The sequence below is a fragment of the Podarcis gaigeae genome (assembly GCF_964106915.1).
Source record: "Podarcis gaigeae genome assembly, chromosome: 2".
Classification (NCBI taxonomy): Eukaryota; Metazoa; Chordata; class Lepidosauria; order Squamata; family Lacertidae; genus Podarcis; species Podarcis gaigeae.
Window position 1 is genome coordinate 118,547,316 of NC_139679.1, and position 15,814 is coordinate 118,563,129.

Here is a 15,814-nt window from a genome sequence, read left to right on the forward strand (position 1 = left end):
CATGCACCACTCTAGCAACACACTCCAACCCCAGCAATGCAGGAATCCTGGCCACAGCAGTCCCTGAGCACAGGACCTCTGTTAAAAAACCTTGGGGTGCTGCTGCCAGTCAGTGTAGTCAGTATGGAGCTAGATAGAGCAGTGGTCTGATACTGTGTAATGCAGAGTCCTTTGGAGAGGGACTATAGGAGAGCAACTGATTTCTCTGCAGAAAGACTCAGGTACAACCCCTGGGCTTTCCAAGTAGGGCTGGCAATGTCTCCTGCCTGAAACCCTGGAGAATAACTATGTTTGGAGCAGGATATGTGGGAAACTGTTCCTGTGGAATATTCTACAGAAGGAATATTTGAGTACTGTCAAATAACTAGTAACATTTCTGTTTTACTTTTTCATTTTTCACATCACTATGAGTGCATGTAACAGGTAGCAAAACCTATACATCTTTACACACCACCACAAGAGAAACAACCCAGTCCTCCTGCCCTCTTTTGCTACAGTGAAATTCAGTGTGCACTTGGATTCCACATATATTTTTTTAAAGAACAAGAAAAATGTTATAATAATAATAATAATAATAATAATAATAATAATAATAATAATAATAATAATATTTTTTTATTTATACCCTGCCCTCCCCAGCCAAGGCCGGGCTCAGAGCAATAATAAAAACAAGATGAATGATTACAACTTAAAAACAAAAATAAAATACAACATTAAAATAATGGAACATTAAAATGTAGCCTCATCGCAGGAGAAGGAAAAGAAAGAGGAAAAAAAAAAGAGAGAGAGAGAGAGAGAGAGAGGGAGGGAATCAAATTGGCTCCAAGCCAAAGGCCAGGCGGAACAACTCTGTCTTACAGGCCCTGCGGAAAGAAATCAGATCCTGCAGGGCCCTGGTCTCATGAGGCAGAGCGTTCCACCAGGCCGGAGCCAGAGTTGAAAAGGCCCTGGCTCTGGTTGAAGCCAATCTAACTTCCTTAGGGCCTGGGACCACTAGGGTGTTATTATTTATGGACCTTGAGGCTCTCCGTGGGGCATACCAGGAGAGGCGGTCTCGTAGGTACGAGGGTCCTAGGCCGTGAAGGGCTTTAAAGGTCAAAAGCAGCACCTTAAATCTGACCCTGTACTCCACCGGGAGCCAGTGCAGCTTGAAAAGCACTGGGTGAATATGCTCCCATGGCAGAGACCCCGTGAGGAGCCTCGCTGCAGCATTCTGTTGAGCCTTGAGGCCTTGTAAAAGCTAACAGATTGACTGCGGCATGGTCATCTTTTGTGGACTAAATCTTAGAGGGCTAATAGTCAAAGGGGAAAACAGTAAGGTGGTAGCTGAATGGCAATGAGGTTCAAAAATTAGAGCTTGTGACTCTTTTGAGCTCAAATATATGTAAAAACAGACACACCACTGACCTTTTGCAGTAGCAAACTGGCGATTTCAGTAATTATAATCTGTAGGGGAGTACAGAATCATTTGCATGAAACAGGCGAAGGTGGCGGACATTCTGGCACCGCTTAACTGACTGACACAGGTGATGCAACAACTGCAGCCACCCCAAATCAACAGGGTATATTCACCAGAGACCCATTTCCAACATTATAGAAGAGTCACCTGGTCTGATCTTGGTGCCCTACCAGGGATGTTGTGAATGCTGTAGTCAAGGGCTGGACAGGCTAGTAGGCTGCATATTTTTGGGTGGCCGTTTATGGGCGAACCAGGGTCCTGATCCGAGTCCCGCGAGCGCTCCACTGTGCACACCATGTTCCAACCAGGTCTTTCTCCTTCATTTCAGCCAAGCACACCAGCACTTGACATAAGCTGATGGGCGGGAAAGCAGGATTCAATTCTGCCTTGGCTGCACAGGTCTGTCCCCGTGATGGAATGGGCAAGCACAGCCAAAACAGGATGTAACCCTCCGCCTAGCAATTGGTGCATGGGGGATTGGGACCATTTCATTTTGCAAGCGTCGGCAGCAGGCTTGCAAAACACAGGCTTGTTTCTCCTCTCCCCAACAGCTGACAGGGAGGAGAGAAAGAGGCACTTTGCTGGTCCTGGGCTCGGAGCAAAGGGCTTGCGACGCTCCTTCTGCACGGCTCCCAAATGCCTGGCTGATGGCCACCAGGGAACACTGCAAGGGATTTTGACTGGCGAGTGCAGCAAGCCACCTGCCAGTCATGTGACGTCACGATGACATCATGTGATTGACAGGTGGTTTGTTCCACCCACCTGTCCCGTTTGGCCATCTTGGTGGGGCCAGATAATGATCTGGCTCCCAGAGCCCAAAAGGATCTCCACCCCTGATGTATACGATTTCTCTTCCGTGTGGATTCTCTGATGATAAGAAAGGCTAACATTATTAGTGAAGCTCTTCCCACACTCTAAGCATTTATGCGATTTCTCTCCTGCGTGGATTCTTTGATGGGAAGAAAGGCCACTGCTCTGAGCAAAGCTCTTCCCACACTCCGAGCATTTATATGGTTTCTCTCCCGTATGGAGCCTCTGATGATTAGAGAGGGTATTGCTTCGGCTGAAGCTCTTCCCACAGTCTAAGCATTTATATGGTTTCTCTCCTGTATGGGTCCTTTGATGGTTAGTGAGGTGAGTCTTCTGGTTGAAGCTCTTTCCACACTCTGAACATGTAAATGCTTTCTCTCCTGTATGTAGTCTGTAGTGTATTGTTAAGGTTTGGCTACAACTGAAGCTCTTTCCACACTCTGAGCATTTAAAGATTTTTTCACTTGAATGGGTATTTTGATGGTAAGTAAGGTTACTGTTGTGACTAAAGCTTTTCCCACATTCTGAACATTTAAATGGTTTCTCGCCTGTATGGAGTCTCTGATGATTAGACAGGCTACTGCTATGAGTGAAGTTCTTGCCACACACTGAGCATATATATGGTTTCACTCCAGTGTGGATTCTTTGATGATTAAGCAGGTCATAGCTCTGACAGAAACTCTTTCCACACTCGCAACATCTAAATGGTTTCTCTCCTATATGAATTTTTTGATGGTAAGAAAGGCTGCTAGTATTAGTGAAGCTCTTTCCACACTCTGAACATTTATACGGTTTCTCTCCTGTGTGGAGTCTCTGATGACTAGAAAGACTACTGCTATGACTGAAATTTTTGCCACACACCAGGCATTTATAGGGTTTTCCTCCAGTGTGGATTCTTTGATGATAAAGAAGGCCATAGCTCTGAAAAAAACTCTTTCCACACTCAGAACATTTAAACGGTTTGTCTCCCGTGTGCATTTTTTGATGGTAAGAAAGGCTACTGCTATGAGTAAAGCTCTTTCCACACTCTGAGCATTTATACAGTTTTTCTCTTGTATGGATTCTTTGATGAGAAAGAAGGTGATTGCTCTGGCTGAAGCTCTTTCCACAATGAAAACATTTATACGGCTTCTCTCCTGTGTGGGTTCTTTCATGATAGGAAAGGCTACTACTATTAGTGAAGCTCTTTCCACACTCTGAGCATGTATATGGTTTCTCTCCTGTATGGATTCTTTTATGTTTACAAAGGCTACTGTTATGAGTGAAGTTCTTTCCACACACTGAGCATTTGTATGGTTTTTCTTCTGTGTGGATTCTTTGATGAGAGATGAGGCCACTGCTCTGACAGAAACTCTTCCCACACTCGGAACATTTATATGGTTTTTCTCCTTTATGAGCCCTTTGATGATAAGAAAGGCTACTGCTGTGAGTAAAACTCTTCCCACACTCTGAGCATTTATAAGGTTTCTCCCCTGTGTGGATTCTCTGATGAGAATGAAGCTCACTCCTCTGGCTGAAGTTCTTTTCACAATGAAAACATTTATAAGGTCTCTCTTCAGTGTGGACTCGTTGATGATATGAAAGACTGCTGCTGCTAGTGAAGCTCTTTCCACACTCTGAGCATTCAAACGGTTTCTCTCCTGTATGGATCCTTCGATGATTAAAAAGGGTACTGCTCTGAGTGAAGCTCTTTCCACACTCGGAGCATTTATATGGTTTCTCACCTGTGTGGATTCTTTCATGCACAATGAGATGTTTCCTGTAGTTAAAGCTCCTTCCACATTCTGAACATTTAAATGGTTTCTCCCCTTCATGCAATCTTCTAAAATTTCTAAGGTTTGATATCCTAGTTAGGGCTCTTGTACTTCGGGGGATTTTTGCCTGTTTCTTTCCTGTGGGACATTCTTCTGGCATCACAATTTCACTGAAGCCGGTGCCTTCTGGAACAACAGCTTTCTCCCTCAAATTCTCTTCTGCTTCAGTTTTAATTCTCTGCTGTTCATCCTCTTTGTTGCTCTCCCTCCCATCACCTGCAGGAATACAAAGGGAAACCTGATCAGGGAGGAACAGCTCCCCAAATTAGGGAACAATCCCAGCCATTTACTGTGTGAATGACAGAATGGGAAAGACAGTGGGGAGACAGATCTTGCAATGTACAGGTAATGACTGATTTACACACAATTGTGCACATCCCAAACCAGGAAGTGATCCTGAAACAGAAGACGGGGGCGGGGCAGAACACTTTACGCCAACGTGTACGGAGACCTAGAACATAATCCCCATGGATTACAAGAATTGCCTGTATTAAAACAACATTGGGTCTCAGGTCTGGCTCTGCAGCTGCAAGCAAGATTGATTACCTGACAGAAAGAGAGGTTCTCCTTGGCAACAGAGTCATAACTAAGAAATACTCACAGCAGGAGAATAACATAGGAGCTGGCTCCACTTTCCAAGGGTGCCACAACTAAGAGAAAACAAGTAGAGGGGAGCTAGAAACAGAGGGTGAAATGTAGAGATTCAGCAAGATCAAAATACAGAGCATGAAGGAGAGAAGAGGAAGAGGGGGAAGAGAGAGCAGTGTGAGATAGAGAATGACAGAGGGGAAGTCTGGTAGAAGCTTTACCGTATTTGTTGCTCTATAGGACGCACCAGACCACAAGACGCACCTAGTTTTTGGATGAGGAAAACAAGGAAAAAAATATTCTGAATCCCAGAAGCCAGAACAGCAAGAGGGATCGCTGCTTTCGCTGCACAGCAATCCCTCTTGCTGTTCTGGCTTCTGGGATAGCTGCACAGCCTGCATTCGCTCCATAAGACACACACACATTTCCCCTTACTTTTTAGGAGGGGAAAAGTGTGTTTTATAGAGCGAAAAATACGGTACTTTATTTATTGAATTTGTCTTCCACCTTTTTCTCCAAGGAGTTCCAGGTGCGATACTCTTCCCAACCTCAATTAACCCGAACAACCCTGTGATGAGAGCCAGTCCCAAGAAACTCATTCTAGTGAGTTTCCTGGCCGAGTGGTGATTTGAACCTTGGGTCTCCTGGGTTCTAGTCCAGGCATAGGCAACCTCAGCCTGCCAGATGATTTCGGACTACAACTCTCATGATCCCTAGCTTATTATTATTATTTATTTATACCCCGCCCATCTGGCTGGGTTTCCCTAGCTACTCTGGGCGGCTTCCAACACAATATTAAAATACAGTAATGCCTCAAACATTAAAAGCTTTCCTAAACAGCGCTGCCTTCAGATGTCGTCTAAAAGTCTGGTAGTTGTTGTTCTCTTTGACATCTGGTGGGAGGGCGTTCCACAGGGCGGGTGCCACTACCAAGAAGGCCCTCTGCCTGGTTCCCTGTAACTTGGCTTCTCACAGTGAGGAAACTGCCAGAAGGCCCTCGGTGCTGGACCTCATTGTCCAGGTAGAATTATGGGAGTGGAGAAGCTCCTTCAGATATACTGGACCGAGGCCATTTAGAGCTTTAAAGGTCAGGACTAGCTAACAGGACTAGTGGGTCAGGGATAATGGAAATTGTAGTCCCAAAACATCTGGTGGGCTGAGGTTGCCTATGCCTGTTCTAGCCAGACACTACAACACACTGGTTTTACCCCAGAGGGGAAGGAAAACAGAATTAGAAGGGGTTGATGGTAAGGGAGGGAGGTCTGGGGTACAGGAAACCTTCAAGAACAGGCTGAATGAAGGGGTTTATTAAGTAGGGAACCTATGTTAAAGGAAGACAGGGGGAGTGTAAGAAGAAGCACTTCCTGGAGGAAGCAAAACTTACGAACAAGACGGGATCAAAGGTGACAGGCGGTCTCTGAAAGCAAGAGAAATTCTGGGCTTCTGCCAATCCTTCAGACAGGCAGAGGGGGTAGGGAGCGACTGTAGTGCAAATAAAACAGGGAACCCTAAACAACTGGGGAAAGGGTTTTAAATAAAGCATAGAGGAACAATTTATCGTTCAATCCATTTTGGACCACTCTGGTCCTTTGTTACACAGAAAGGCCAGGGTGGTCTGAAACGTAATGGACAATAAATTACCCTTTCCCCCCCTATCCCATGGTTTTATAAAACCTGAGTCTGGAAGGATGTGGCATGGCTGCAGGAGGGTCTTCATACAGCTAATTAAAAAAACAAACCACCAATATTCCCTGCTTTCAGTAACTCAGCTAAGAAAAAGAAGCAGCCTTACCCACAGAATCCAGATTTCCATAATTCTCCTCCATAAGTTCCCTCTGGCCTGGATAAAGCAGAGCCCACTCCTCCTCTGTGGAAAAGTGCACAGCCACCTTCGCAAAGATCACGGGACCTTGAAAGCTGGAAAAGAAGCCTTCCTCTCGCAGATTGCTGCATCCCAAGAAGGATACTGTAGAGGGGTAAAAAGGGGCAGAAAAAAGCCACCACAATGAAAACACTCTGGTTTTCTTTAAAGTCCACTCCTACGGCAGCTGAGTACCATCCTCACCCAGGCCTCTCCCAATAATAATAATAATAATAATAATAATAATAATAATAATAATTTATTTATACCCTGCCCATCTGGCTGGGCTTCCCCAGCCACTCTGGGCGGCTTCCACAAAATTATTAAAATACTATAATACATCAAACATTAAAAGCTTCCCTAAACAGGGCTGCCTTCAGATGTCTTCTAAAAGTCTGGTAGTTGTTGTTCTCTTTGACATCTGGTGGGAGGGCGTTCGACAGGGCAGGTGCCACTACCGAGAAGGCCCTCTGCCTGGTTCCCTGTAGCTTTGCTTCTCACAGGGAGGGAACCGCCAGAAGGCCTTCGGAGCTGGACCTCAGTGTCTGGGCAGAACGATGGGTGAGGAGACGCTCCTTCAGGTATACTGGGCCGAGGCCTTTCATTTATTTAACCAGATAAACCAGGACATCTTGGAGAAGGGGAGTGGCCCGGTGGGAGAGCACCTGCTTTGCATGCAGAAGGTCCTGGGTTCACCTCCAGGTTTTGCTGGGGAAGAAGATCCTGTGCCTGCCATTGGGGAGAGCCGCTGCCAGTCCGTGTGGGCAACACCGTTGCTCTGAACAATGGACTGGGGCGCAGGGAGATTTGTGGAAACTTCCATTGTACGATAGCAGTCGCCTCCTTTGCAAGATTCAGTGGGAGGCGGATCCCTAAGCTTCGGGGGAAGGGAGGAGGCTCACGGGCAGAGCACCTGCTCGGCATGCAGAAGGTCCCGGGCTCCATCCCCAGTTGGGCCGGGGAGAGCCCTGGGCGCGCCATCAGGGAGAGCTGCTGCCAGCCCGTGCAGGCAATACTGAGCTAGCTGGACCACTGGTCTGATTCCGCGACGGGGTTTTCCTCCCTCCCTCCCTCCGTCATCATCCCCCGAGCGGCCCCCGAGGCCCCCTTGGCGGCCTCCAGAAACCTCGCCCCTCCCCCGCTGCACCCACCTCAAGCGCCGCTCGGCCGCCGTCACTCTCCGCCGCCTCCCTCCGCGCCTCTCTCGCTCTCGCCCCAAGGCATGACGGGAAAGCCAGTGCTGCCGAGCGCGACTACCACGGAATCTCACCGTCCCGGTGGCGGGAGGAAACTACAACTCCCAGCAGCCACCGCGAAGGGAGGACTTAGAACGTCCAGCTGCTCCTCGCTGATTGGAAGGGGAGGGGAAAGAAGAGCGGTATGTTGCTATTATTACCTTCTGGCTTGTCGTGGCGGCTCCCGGCCTGCAGGTGGCGCCGCGCTCTCGCTTCCGGGAGGATTCGCCCTTTGCGGAGAGGTCGGCTCCCGCTTCTCTCCGCCTTCCATTCAAAGCTCTCTTGCGGGGAGCTTTCATTCATTGGATTGGATTATAGTTCTGGGCCACTTTCCATTCAAACGGATCCCAAAGCTGCTTACAAACATTAAATAACAACAAGATAGAACATAGTAGAACATCTCAAATACAACATCAATCAAATAGAATAATTTAACAAATCATCAGTGAAACAATCGCAATCTCTAGGCAGCAGGGAGTTTGGGATTCTGCTGCCCGGGGGGGGGGGGGGTTGGAGCTTTGGTTCAATCCGGACCATTCATTTTACTGGATTGCACTTCTGGTTACCTGTATCTCAGATTTGCACGGAGGAGCAAAACCGAAGGTGTCAGGGCTGCTGTACGCCAGGAAGCCTAGGTCCGTTGTGGGCAAATTTTTAGAAAATTATGTTTTCAAATACATGTTTTGTGCTAGATTTGCCCAAAAGGGAAGTCAAAAATTTGAACAAAAATGTGTGTAGTTTCAAGCCAGGCAAGGATTTTGAGACACTTGCATAAAAATAATAATAATTAATAGAAATAGAAAATAAATAAATTATTATTATAAATTATTATTAAAACACTCCTGCTTCCCCTCTCCCTCTCCCTGCAACAGCAATTTTAAAAAGTTTTTTAATACGGCTGTTTGTTGCAGGAGCATTCCTGCACAAAAGAGGTGGAGCTTTTTGGTTTTTCTTTTTAAATGTGAAATTATGGCCATTGACCCGAAGTATTTCTGATGAGCTCAAATATAAGTGTTTAATTAAGCTCATAAATGCTTTCTCCAAAACCTTGCACTTAAGCAGTTGTATAATAAAACTTCTACGTAGGCAAATACTTCTAGTGAAATAGGTAAAAAGGTAAGGTAAAGGACCCCTGGATGGTTAAATCCAGTCAAAGGCAACTGAGGGGTTGCGGCCCTCATCTCACTTTCAGGCCGAGGGAGCCGGCGTTTGTCCACAGATAACTTTCTGGGTTATGTGGCCAGTGTGATAGGAATTTTATGGTCTTAGATATATGGCAACGTTCATAACCACACGTACATAGATCAGCACAGAAAAGCCAACCTGGAACTATATTGATTCCTAAACTGAGCAAATGTTTCTCTGCATGGTCAAAATGGAAAAGCTTCCCCATTGTCTCTTCCTTCACAAATCCTGTCTTAATCTGTGTTTGAATAAGGGTGTGAGCCTTATCATTACAAAAGACTGCCCAGGCTCCCCAAGAAATCCAATCAAGTAACCTGCCAGACAGGAAATAAACAAAGCGACAAGAGAAAACAACATGCAAATGTTCTGTTTTAGATCGCCTTATCTGAGGGATGGTCTTAGGTTACACCCCTTCTGTGATGAATGCATAATGTTTCTGGGGGTGGTCTTGATCTACAGGATGGGAATTTCAAAAGTCTTTATAAGCCCTTGCACAGCAATTTTGGGGGTCCTCCTCTCCTGCGTGTGAGGGGAGTACCCTGTTGCAACAGATCAATAAAGATCAAGCTTACTAGCTGCTTTGCTTCTCAATATTCTCTGGTTGGCCTCTGTTATTTTCTCCTACCAATAGGGAACCTATGTAAGGACTCTATATGGGCTCTTGGATACCCCATAAGGGAAAAGGGCATATTTTTATTTACAACACCAGCATGACTAAATCTCTTCTGGGAGCCAGTGTGGTGTAGTGGTTAAGAGCGGTAGTCACGTAATCTGGGGAACCGGGTTTGAGTCTCCGCTCCTCCACATGCAGCTGCTGGGTGACCTTGGGCCAGTCACACTTCTCTGAAGTCTCTCAGCCCCACTCACCTCACAGAGTGTTTGTTGTGGGGGAGGAAGTGAAAGGAGAATGTGAGACGCTTTGAGACTCCTTCGGGTAGTGATAAAGCGGGATATCAAGTCCAAACTCTTCTTCTTCTTCTGTGACGGAAACTAGAGTGCATGGAAATGCCATTTACCTTCCCGCTGCAGCAGTACCTATTTATCTCCCTGCACTGGTGTGCTTCCCAACTGCTAGATTGGCAGGAGCTGGGACAGAACGGGAGCTCACTCTGTCATGGGGATTCGAACTGCCAACCTTCTAATCGACAAGCCCAAGAGGCTCAGTGGGTTTGACCACCCGCGGCCCTACTTCTAGTGAAATATTTAATTGTCAGAGAAAAAAAGATTGGAGCATGCTCAGATACAACGATGAGGTCTAGTTCCTCATCTTGCCCTCTCTCCCATAGTGCTTTATGTAAAGATAATGTGGTCAATACAAGAGTAAGAATTATGAACCTTTGGGGTGGTACATCTTTGGGGTGTAGCACTCAGCACATGTCCAGGAGGTCAAAGACAGAAGATCATTCAGTTTGCTCTCGCTGGATGATGCAGGAACAGCAGCCACTGCTGCCAGCGGCATAGCGTGGGTTGCCAGCACCCGGGGCAAGGCAAGTAATTTGCGCCCCTAACCCCTAACCTGCTGCCGCTGCCAGCTTCTTCTTGCTGCTGCCTGGGCTGGAGTATTTACGGTAAGGTAGCCACGGCAGCGGCAGCGGGTCCGTGTCAGGTGATCTGAGGCGAGTTGCCGCTGGCGCTGCCGCCCAAACGACGCTGCTTGCCCGGAGGAGGAGGAGGGCAGAGAGGCGAGGAAAATGCAACATGGCCCAGCAGCTGCTGCAGCAGCGGCGATGGTGGGGCTGTGAGGAGAGGCTGCCTGGCGCGCCCTCCGCGGCCCCGACGCGCGGGGACCGTGGCGAGCGCTGAGAGCCGCTGCCTGCCGGACACCTTCAGCCCGGACGCGCGCACAGCTCGTCGGTTCCGCGAGACATGGGGCTCTGCTACAGCCTGGGCCCGAGGCTCTTCAGCGACTCCGGAGGCGGCGAGCGCACCCCCCAGATGTTGCGCCTGGCCCCCCCTGCACCCCCCACGCTACGCCACTGACTGCTGCCCATGGCCCAATTGCAACAAACATTGAAGTCATCTCCTAAGATAACAGTACTGGTTGGAATGGATTATAACACTTGCAGTGTTCTTTAAAATATTGATCGGCTCGGAGATCAGGACGTACACTGAGAAAAAGGCAAGTTGTTCAGTTAACAGTGTTCCATTTACATGCACATACTTCCACTGGTTTCCCCCCTAAAAAAATGTCCAGGGGCACTCTCATTTTCCTACTCATATTGAAAAATACTGCCCCTCAATGAGGCCAAACTTTGATTCACAAAATGTTTAGGGGTATGCATACCCCTGCTTCCCCTAGAAAAAAAGCACAGAATACTTCCCTTTAGGATCTATCAACATTTTATTAATAACAAGTGGACATTTCTTAATTACAACCATGGCAACTCCGCAAGGTTTTGAGCCCCCTATGCAAACCTTGAACACAACGGCCCCGCAGGGTCACCAAATTGGCTCAAAGTAGTCTTATTAAGCTTTTTTACATTTCCACCAAGCACAGTAAAATGTCCCTTATTTTTCATTTTTTAAAAAAATATTTTTTATTGCTTTTTAGAAATACAGAAATACAGAAAAAAGAATAAAGAGTGGTTATAAGAAAATAGAGTAGAAAAATAACAAATTTCCATATTCTTTTTCCATCTACACTATAGGACTTCCCCACATCCTCTGAACCCTGCGTTCTCTGTCTTATAAAACATCAGCAATTTGTTAACTTATTTCAAAACTTATTGTAACTTCCATTTTATCATGTTCCCTATTTTCAATTTTACTGTAACTCAATTCTTATATGTTTTGTATTAAACACAATAAAGTTGTTTCATTATTTTACCTCTGAATTCTTGTGTCTTAGTTTTCATTTCTTTAACTTACATTTGCTGAAGCTAGAATTTCCTGAAAGGTGCATTTTTTAACATTCATACAGCTTATAGTGTTTTTTCAAATAGTCCTTAAACTTTTCCCAGTCCTCCTCAATTGTTTCTTCTCCCACGTCTCGGATTCTGCCAGTCATTTCAGCCAATTCCATATAGTCCATCAACTGCGATTGCCATTCCTCCAGCGTGGGTAAATCTTGTGTCTTCCAATATTTTGCAATCAGGATCCTTGCTGCTGTGGTAGCATACATGAAAAAGGTTCTGTCCTTCTTAAGCACTCTCTGGTCCACCATGTCCAGTAGGAAGGCCTCTGGTTTCTTAGGTAAGGTAAATCTCAGTACCTTTTTTAGTTCATTATGGATCATTTCCCAGAAGGCCTTCACTTTCGGGCAGGTCCACCAGAGGTGAAAGAATGTCCCTTCCGCCTCTCCACATTTCCAACATTTGTTGTCAGACAGATGGTATATCTTAGCTAGCTTGACTGGGGTCATGTACCACCGGTATACCATTTTCATAATATTTTCCTTCAGGGCAGTACATGCCGTAAATTTCAAACCGGTGTTCCATAACCTTTCCCAGTCTACAAACATAATGTTGTGCCCCACATCCTGCGCCCATTTTATCATGGCGGACTTGACTATCTCATCCTGTGTATTCCACTTAAGCAGCAAATTATACATTCTCGAAAGTAGTTTACTTTTTGGCTCTAACAATTCAGTCTCTAGTTTCGATTTTTCCACCTGGAATCCAACTTTTTTATCTATTTTAAATACCTCTTGAATTTGCGCATAGTGCAGCCAGTCTCGTACCTTAGTTTTCAATTTCTCCAAACTTAACAACCTCCAATTGTCTCCAATTTTTTCAATTATTTCCCAATATTTAGGCCAATGGGCCTCCATGTTGAGTCTCTTACGTGCCTTGGCCTCCACCGGTGAGAGCCACCTCGGAGTCTTACTCTCCAATAAGTCTTTGTATTTTATCCAGACCCTCCAAATTGCTCTTCTGACAATATGGTTTTTAAACAATTTGTGCACTTTAACCTTGTCATACCACAAATATGCATGCCACCCAAACGCATTGTCAAACCCTTCCAGATCTAGGACGTCAGTGTTCTCCAATAAAATCCAATCTTTCAACCAGCAGAAGGCTGCAGATTCATAATATAACCTCAAGTCTGGCAGGGCAAATCCCCCTCTTTCTTTCGCATCAGTTAATATTTTAAACTTTATTCGGGGCTTTTTGCCCTGCCAAACAAACTTAGAAATATCCTTCTGCCACTTTCCAAAACATTCCACCTTGTCCACGATCTGTAGGGCCTGAAACAAAAATAACATTTTCGGCAATACATTCATCTTTACAGCAGCTATTCGGCCTAACAAGGAAAGTTTCAATCTTGACCATATTTCCAAGTCTCTTTTGATTTCTGACCAGCATTTCTCATAGTTATCTTTAAACAAATTCAAATTTTTGGAGGTCAAGTACACCCCTAGGTATTTTACTTTTTTAACCACATTCAACTCCGTTTCTTTGGAGAACTCATCTGTTTCTGTAACTGTCAAATTTTTTGCTAAAACCTTGGTTTTTTGCTTATTTAACTTAAACCCCGCCACCCGACCAAAATCAGAAATTAATTCTAGCACTCTTTTAGTACTGGAGACTGGTTCCTGAAGTGTTAATACCAAGTCATCTGCAAATGCTTTTAATTTGTATTGTTTCACTCCGACCTCGATTCCCTGAACCAACCGGTCCAAAATGTCCCTTATTTTTCAAACTTCCAACAAACATTTGGAACTCCTTTATACTTTCCAAATTATTTCACAGGTTTTAAATACCAACAGAACCTCATTTTATAAAATTTCTCTTGTAAATTTTGACCCTTTGGTCCAGATGTTGCCACTGTCCCATCTGTATATTATAACCAATTTTTGCCCATTTAATCATGCATGCCTTACTTAGCTTCTTCTTGCATTTCAGATTTCAACAAATGCTGATACATTTTTGCAACAACATGCTCGTCGTCTGTCTCTCTTAGGTCTTTACCAAGTCTTTTTATCCGCCTTTTCTATCAGATTCCTTCCAAATTGTGAACTCTGGTTCATAAAACCATTTTGCCTAGCTAATTTAAACATTTAATTTTAATTGATGGTATTGAAGCCATTCTGTCACTGCATAACAAGCATCAGCAAAGGTCTGTAGCTTAAAAGTTCCATTTTAAATCTTTATCTCTATCATTTTCCCATCTTGCCTAATGTGTCTAAGCAAAACGTCCAAGATCAAAATGAAAAGGAACAGGTAAAACAGCCAGCTTTGTCTAGTCCCCTTTTGTATCTCACAGGGTTTTGTCAATTCTCCATTAACAATTATCTGGGCTGTCTGTAATGTATAAATCAATTTCATCCATTTAATGAGCCTCTTCTCCTTCATGGATCACTGCCTTGTTGTGGCGAAGGGCTTGAATAACTCAAGAGAAGCTATGAGCTATGTCATGCAGGGCCACCCAAGACAGACAGGTCATAGTGGGGCATTGGGACTAAATGTGATCCACCTGGAGCAGGAACCGGCAAGCCACTCAGTATCCCTGCCAAGAAAACTCCATGGACAAAAACAGGCATATAAAAGAGACCCTGATGTTGGGAAAGATGGAGGGTACAAAGAGAAGGGGACAGAGGATGAGATGGTTGGACAGTGTTCTCGAAGCTACAAACATGAGTCTGACCAAACTGCAGGAGGCAGTGGAAGACAGGAGTGCCTGGCGTGCTCTGGTCCAGGGGGTCACGAAGAGTGAGTCGGACACGACTAAACAACAAAAATTAGCCTCTTTAGGTATAAGTGTAATGTTGGCCTCTCTTCTACTATCTGGTACCTTACCACTCTGTAAAATATTGTTCATAGTCCATTGCAAAGGTTGTGAAAGCTCATCTTCAAAACATTTATAATAATAAGCCAATAGCTGATCTGGCGCTTTTCCTTCTTGATGGCCTCAGATAATTCCAGAATAGTTATATGACCATTCACAATGTGTCTTTGAGAAATTGAAATCTTTGGTAAATGCTGTCTCTGTAAGTATTCATCTTCTTTTTTCAAAAAAAGGAATCGACCTTTATACAACTTAGAATAATATTGATGGAATGCTTTTTTCATATTTGTCTTATCTGTTATTACAGCATTTCCTTCTTGCAATTTTAATATAGCTTTCCTCTCTCCTTCTGCAGCTTATACACCGAACATTGCCCAGTTTATTAGCAAATAAAAAAATATGTATGGCACAATTCAATATCATTTCTGCAAGATAGACATTGCAAGCATAGAAAACTGTCTTTGCAGCATCTTAATTTGCCAAGTAATACTTGTCTAAGTTGGAGAACATTCCAACTATTTCCCCTCTTGTCCAATCTCAGGCATAATTATTAGTACTTTTTTCCTGTCTTTCTTTTGAGTAAAGAATTGTGCTGTACAAAAGGTTTGCTTGCATCCCCAACCATTTGTATCCCTATGTCCTTACCTGAATTATTCTCAAAGAATTATTTTAGCTTCTGTTTGCAATCCTGTACAACCTTTTCCTGTTGCAGCTACATTTCACTGAGTCACCATCTAAAGAAACAATTTTTTTTCTTTTTAAAAGTCACTATGACTGGATTGTGATCTGAAGAAATCTATGGCAATATGTCAACTTTATCAACCCCAGTAGCCAGTGTTTTAGATAGCCAAAGTAAAGCAACACATTTACAAAATGCTGTTTATTCTTCATTTGGGGTACGGAGGTCTACAACCAAAGTTTGTCCAACATACATACCTTGTTCACCAGAAAGTATCAACAGAGTTGAGAATGTATATATAAAACAACTCACTTTCTTTTCTTCAGTCCTGTTAATCCTCACCTAGGTTCTTTTTAGGGATGCAGGTGGCGCTGTGGGTTAAAGCCTCAGTGCCTAGGACTTGCCGATCGAAAGGTCGGCGGTTCGAATCCCTGCAGCGGGGTGCGCTCCCACTGC

The 15,814-nt window shown here is 44.8% G+C and overlaps 1 protein-coding gene across 3 annotated transcripts; it reads right to left on the reverse strand.

The window, feature by feature from the left end:
• Nucleotides 1-1,219: 1,219 nt before the first annotated feature.
• Nucleotides 1,220-8,085, reverse strand: LOC310837295 (uncharacterized protein). Of its 3 annotated transcripts, none has more exons than XM_083723618.1 (3): nt 7,929-8,085; nt 6,464-6,637; nt 1,220-4,299 (listed from the first exon to the last, which is right to left on the reverse strand). In XM_083723618.1, exons 1-3 carry the CDS (start codon nt 8,068-8,070, stop codon nt 2,189-2,191), a joined length of 2,427 nt encoding a protein of 808 aa, XP_083579744.1. In that variant the 5' UTR covers nt 8,071-8,085; the 3' UTR covers nt 1,220-2,188. The 3 variants fall into 3 exon arrangements, with proteins under 3 accessions (XP_083579744.1, XP_083579745.1, XP_083579746.1); XM_083723619.1 differs by lacking the exon at nt 7,929-8,085 and adding an exon at nt 7,684-7,777; XM_083723620.1 differs by lacking the exons at nt 6,464-6,637; nt 7,929-8,085 and adding an exon at nt 7,684-7,722.
• Nucleotides 8,086-15,814: the final 7,729 nt, after the last annotated feature.

Coding starts and splice junctions, on each gene's coding strand:
- LOC310837295 (XM_083723618.1), bottom strand. CDS start 8,070: ATGAATGAAAGCTCCCCGCAAGAGAGCTTTGAATGGAAGGCGGAGAGA. Junction 6,638..7,928: donor CCGCCACGACAAGCCAGAAG/GTAATAATAGCA, acceptor ACCCCTCTACAG/TATCCTTCTTGGGATGCAGC. Junction 4,300..6,463: donor TGGAAATCTGGATTCTGTGG/GTAAGGCTGCTT, acceptor GTATTCCTGCAG/GTGATGGGAGGGAGAGCAAC.